This window comes from Austrofundulus limnaeus, unplaced genomic scaffold (genome assembly GCF_001266775.1).
Source record: "Austrofundulus limnaeus strain Quisiro unplaced genomic scaffold, Austrofundulus_limnaeus-1.0 Scaffold0, whole genome shotgun sequence".
In the NCBI taxonomy this organism is placed as follows: Eukaryota; Metazoa; Chordata; class Actinopteri; order Cyprinodontiformes; family Rivulidae; genus Austrofundulus; species Austrofundulus limnaeus.
This window is the reverse complement of record NW_013952402.1, coordinates 9,296,440-9,301,242: the sequence shown is the minus strand read 5'-3', so window position 1 is coordinate 9,301,242 and position 4,803 is coordinate 9,296,440. Positions and strand designations below refer to the sequence as shown.

Below are 4,803 nucleotides of genomic sequence, written 5' to 3'. Positions count from 1 at the left end.
GCATTTACACTAATAATGTATGTAATTTTAATCCTATCATATCTTTTAAAAAATCAACAGAAGAATTAGCACTAATTTCTTAGCACTTACATGTTTCAAATCTATCTGTAGCAATAAAAACTAATATATTATATATATTTTTTCCTTCAGACTAATGCTGTGTTTTTTTAACTTAAACTCTTAACCTGCAGTATCAGTTGAATTAGACAAACCAGCATGATGAGCACCGAGTTTCTTTTGAATTGACTCCACAGGAAATCCCTCTGCCTGCGTTTGTTTTGATCAAACCCAACAACCTCTGGAGCGAGGAGGAGAAAACAATCTTCAAAGAATATGARAAGAAAACAAGCGACCTGAACGAGGAGAAGGACAAATACAAAAGGGTATTATAGATTACGCAATCATGTTTTTTGTTTTACACGTTTGTCACAGTTGTTTTGGTATAAACTGTTAATTCTGGGGTTTAACAGTCTTTGGAAAATGAAATAAGAAAACTGCAGAAATCCAACAAAGAAGCGACAGTAAGGTTTGATCAGATGCTGGCAACGCTGCTGGAGAAGAAAGTAGAATGCACGGCAGCTATTTACCAGGTGAGCATGAAGACGAGTATGCACAGAAATAAACTGCGTCTATGTTTTTTCATTATTAAAATGTATAAAAATGCCATTTGGTATATGTTTCACAGGAAGAGCTAAAGATCATCTACCTGGCTGAATCAGTGCTCACAGAAGAAGAGCTGAGAAAGTCAGAGCTGGAGCTCAAGCTCAGGCTTGAAAAGTTGCTGGAATACAAGGTTAGAAAAAGTGTTGATGGTTGTAACATTTCCGACTGCCAACTTTACTGTTTGACAAAAAAAAAATGGCAGCAGTGTTTGTGTGTGTGTGTGTGTGTGTGAGAGAGCTCAGCTGCATCGTTTTAACAGTGTGCATCAAGAGCATCTGTCAGTCCGACTGACGGCTCCTACTACCTGTTTATCTGACAGCAAGAAACCAGTAAAGAGGTGGTGAGATGTGAGCACGAGGTAAATCTATTCCGGGAGGCATATGAGAACCTCGTAGCGAAAGACAAAGTAAGCCAACTGACCAAACACTGAAAACATCACCGATTTGACAACAGATGCCTCTTAAGATCCCTGTCTCCAAAAGGTTCTCGACAAAGACTTCAGGAAGAGCTTTCCAGACGTACACAGCCAAATCGTGGACAAACTTTACAAACAGTTCAAACGCAGACCCAGGTTTGGTTTTCTTTCACGAGCACCTGCTGCCTGATAGACGTCGTGTTTTTGCTCCCGTCTTTGGTCTGACCGTTTTCTGCCCCAGAGTTCAAGCGATGAGGGCCCAGACCGAAAACACCTCAGGCTTGTTTAAAGAGCACCGTCTGCACAGGCCCCTGGTTCCTGACGCGCGCAGCCAAATGCTGAAAGGCATGGACGAGCTGGATTCTCAACAAAGCATGCCGGAGGGCGTGAACCAGTTCACCTGGGATCAATTCTGTCTTTTACGCAAAGCGAAAGTGGAGAGCGAACTACAGGTAAAAATAATAATAAAAAAATTAATAAAATCAGGTCACAGAAAGGCAAGTAAATATCCTGCAAATCTGTTTTTCATTACACGAGTCAAACAGGGTGACTTAAATATTGACCCAGCTTTCAAACTGTCTTTTATTTGATTCTGTGTGTAAAAATAGTTATGTGGAGCTTATTGTTGCAGGTCCAACTGAAAGCCCTGACTCTTGCCGAGATGCAGGCCTTCCTGCAGAGAAGGAACGATGAAGCCAATGCTGCCCAACAGGAAATTACAAACTGCTCCGAGGAACTTCAGAGGTACAAASCAAAAGCTGACAAAGTTGCCCTCAAGTCACTTTTCAATCTCTAAACAAGACTTGGGTTTGAACAACACTCTCCCGCGTGTTGGCTGTCTGCAGGCTGCACAAAAGGAGGAACGATCACCTGATAAACACGAGGGTCCAAATCACGCTGAAGCAGGGCCAGGTGGAGGCGTTAACCCCYGACCCGACGGCCGGCAGCACGGACGCCGACTTCCTTCTTTGCCACAAAAGCAGGATAGACAACCTCAGAGAAGAAATCAGGGTCAGCCTGGACAACCAGACACTTTTCTTTGTTTCAAAAAAATATTTCCCCTTCCATACTATGAATTTCTTTTTGGAAAAGAAATGTGCCAACATTCACCTAATACTATACTAACAGAAAACAAGTTTGTTTGWTTTTTTGCCTGTCTTTTCAGGAACTTGTGGAAGACAAGATCGCTTTAATAGAGAGGCACAAAGACGTCCGTAGGAAGACAAAGCAGATGAAGTGGAAGCTGAAGGTGCTCAGGAACAAAATACAAGACCTCAAAGACACGGAGAGGAACATCAAGATGCTGCGACTCTCTGAGCAGCAGCAGGATATGAAAGTAATTCAGTTTCTAAACGTTRGAATTATTTCCCAAAWGCTCTAACTTTGGTTATTTCCTTTACCAAAAASAAAAAATAAGTAGGTCCTCTGGATGGGTTCTTCTTTAGTGAAACGTTTCGTCTCTCCTCTAAGAGACTTCTTCAGTCTGATGAGTTTCAGGTGACGATGCACGTTTTTTTTTCTTCATGTGAAGAAAAAAAACGTCCACCATTAAACAGAGGTGGAGGCCTTCGTGTCCAGTTGTCCTCCTCCTACAATGCTGTCATTGCAAGTATGACTCGGACCCCTGTGAGCAAACGGTGTGAATCAGGGCCCCAATGATACCAACACAAAGAGGGAGAGAGGGACAAAAGCAAAGGGACGTTGAACCCCCGCTTGCATTCACTACATTCACATAACACGACACGGGTCAGGTGATGGGGCATGTGATCCTCTATGAATCATAGAGCCAATCAAGCCTATTGTTAGTCAAAGGTCCTATTTTGCATGTGACTAACCTGTTTGTCCATGTAGAGGACACTAAAGAAGAACCCATCCAGAGGACCTACTTATTTTTTCTTTTTGATTTTTTTCTACCTGGATTACTGAGATGCATCAGGACAATTATGTCCTTTACATATGTGTATTTACTAGATTTAAAGTTTAAAAAAATTTAAAAACAGGTTGAAGCAAAATAAACTCTCTGCAGTTGGGTTGAAATGTTAATCTGGTTAGCGTGCCTGGCCAAGACTCCTGTCTGCAATCTGCAAGGCAGGTATTTTGGTTTTGGCAGCGGCAGATGTTTTGCGAGCAGAAAATTGTTACCATCTCTCAGTGCAGATGTGTAATCTTTTATAGAACGCTCACGCCCCTTCATCCTCACTTGCCTCACCCCCACAAACATATAAAAATTTACCCAATAAGCAAGTCAAAACATTTATTTTCCTTGATTYGATTCTAAAACATTTGTTGAGTCTTGTTTATGTCTTTAAAAAATAATGTGATTCATTTGGCTGCAAATCAAAAGCAGAAAAAGGCCTTTTAATTAAATAGACAAAGGGATATTCACCCATTTTGTTCTTATCAAGAGTCTAAAATGAAATGTTCAGACATGAATACAAATTAWAAAGCATGTGTTCTGGGATTGTTATGCCAGTTTCCTTTGGCAAAAGGTGGCTTCTAATTTCCTGACATTGTTAAAGCCCCTGAACCCATGTGAGAGGAAAGTTTGAATCTAAATAAATCTACCCCTAGGGATCCCAAGCACTTCCTGTTGAACAGTTTTAACACACCGATTGTGAGTTTTTAATAAACAAATAAATAAAAAATGAGCAGGAGTCTGACAGAGCACATTTATCTGCTTCCCAGCTGTTTTATTTTTTTTTTTTTTTTCTCAGTACTACAGCCAGAAGGAACAAGCTCAACACATGTCCAAGCAAATCTCCAGCATGGAAGAAAGCATAGCTCGGATGAAAAACGTAACAACTTAATTTGCATCAATGAGCTCTACATTTTTTTTCTTACTTTTTAATATGCATCAATACAACAATCTACTATTTCAGATTCATCAAAAAAAGGTGCAGCAATGCCAGAAACGGATCAGACAGATTAAACAACAGGCGGCAGAGAAAACAAAAAGCACCGAGACTTTAGAGCGGCAGCTCCCTGACCTACAGGCGACTGTTGCAGAGCTGACGGACACCTGTGGTTTGGCAGGTAATAAAAAAAAAGCCACTTCGGCTACAAGCAGTGCGTTCTTTTTCCTGCTTTTACCGACAGCTCGTCTCTTTTGTCGTTTTAGCCACTGAGGAAAACGTGGCGGCTGAAAGAGAAGAGCGCTACCAGGAGATCCTTGTGAGGAGGAAGTGGAAGGAGACCGCCATTTCTCAGGCGGAGGAGCTGTTTCTCCTTGGCGAAGAAGTGGAGCGTTTGAGAAGGAAGAACTTCGTCTCCCTCGATGAGCTGAACCACGACTGACRTAACATGAAACATTACAGTACATCAGCTGAGAACAAACAACTAATAAAACTTTCYTGAAACATTGCACCCGTGAGAACGTCTCTAGTGGTTTGGTGAAGTGTCGTGTTGCCTAACGGTGYGGTGTGAAGTCGTCCTCGCAGCGGTCGAAGTGCAGAATGCTGTCGCCCAGGCCGAAGAGGTCCATCAGCTCGGACAGGTTGGCCTTTCGTCCATCGATGGAGACGCCTGACTGGAGCTCGTACAGGGCAGCCTGAGCACAACTACGCCACTTGTTGATCAATATTTGGAGCTGGTTTAAATCATTCTGAGAAAAAAGAATAATAGTAACTAACACGTCACCATTTTTCTCAGTAAATATATTACTAGAGGTGCTAATGACATGAAATTTTCACCAGATGTCGGTAACAACCCAAGTGATCCATACATAC

The 4,803-nt window shown here is 41.8% G+C and overlaps 2 protein-coding genes across 4 annotated transcripts in view; one reads left to right on the top strand and one right to left on the bottom strand.

The window, feature by feature from the left end:
- Positions 1–4,439, top strand: part of cfap43 (cilia and flagella associated protein 43) — a 15,528-nt gene extending 11,089 nt beyond the window's left edge. For 2 of the 3 annotated variants that reach the window (XM_014002273.1, XM_014002266.1), the window contains 12 exons: positions 255–383; positions 471–590; positions 686–793; positions 983–1,069; positions 1,146–1,234; positions 1,320–1,530; positions 1,710–1,822; positions 1,924–2,089; positions 2,244–2,414; positions 3,793–3,873; positions 3,958–4,111; positions 4,197–4,439. In XM_014002273.1, coding sequence (XP_013857727.1) covers positions 255–383; positions 471–590; positions 686–793; positions 983–1,069; positions 1,146–1,234; positions 1,320–1,530; positions 1,710–1,822; positions 1,924–2,089; positions 2,244–2,414; positions 3,793–3,873; positions 3,958–4,111; positions 4,197–4,372 — 1,605 coding nt within the window. In that variant the 3' untranslated portion in view covers positions 4,373–4,439. The remainder of the gene's footprint in view (positions 1–254; positions 384–470; positions 591–685; positions 794–982; positions 1,070–1,145; positions 1,235–1,319; positions 1,531–1,709; positions 1,823–1,923; positions 2,090–2,243; positions 2,415–3,792; positions 3,874–3,957; positions 4,112–4,196) is intronic. The other variant, XM_014002282.1, reaches the window with a different exon arrangement.
- The window catches only part of sfr1 (SWI5-dependent homologous recombination repair protein 1), a 3,380-nt gene continuing 2,404 nt past the window's right edge, over positions 3,828–4,803 (bottom strand). Inside the window, exon 3 of the mRNA XM_014002294.1 lies at positions 3,828–4,679. Within this exon, the coding sequence (XP_013857748.1) occupies positions 4,485–4,679 (195 nt within the window). The 3' untranslated portion in view covers positions 3,828–4,484. The remainder of the gene's footprint in view (positions 4,680–4,803) is intronic.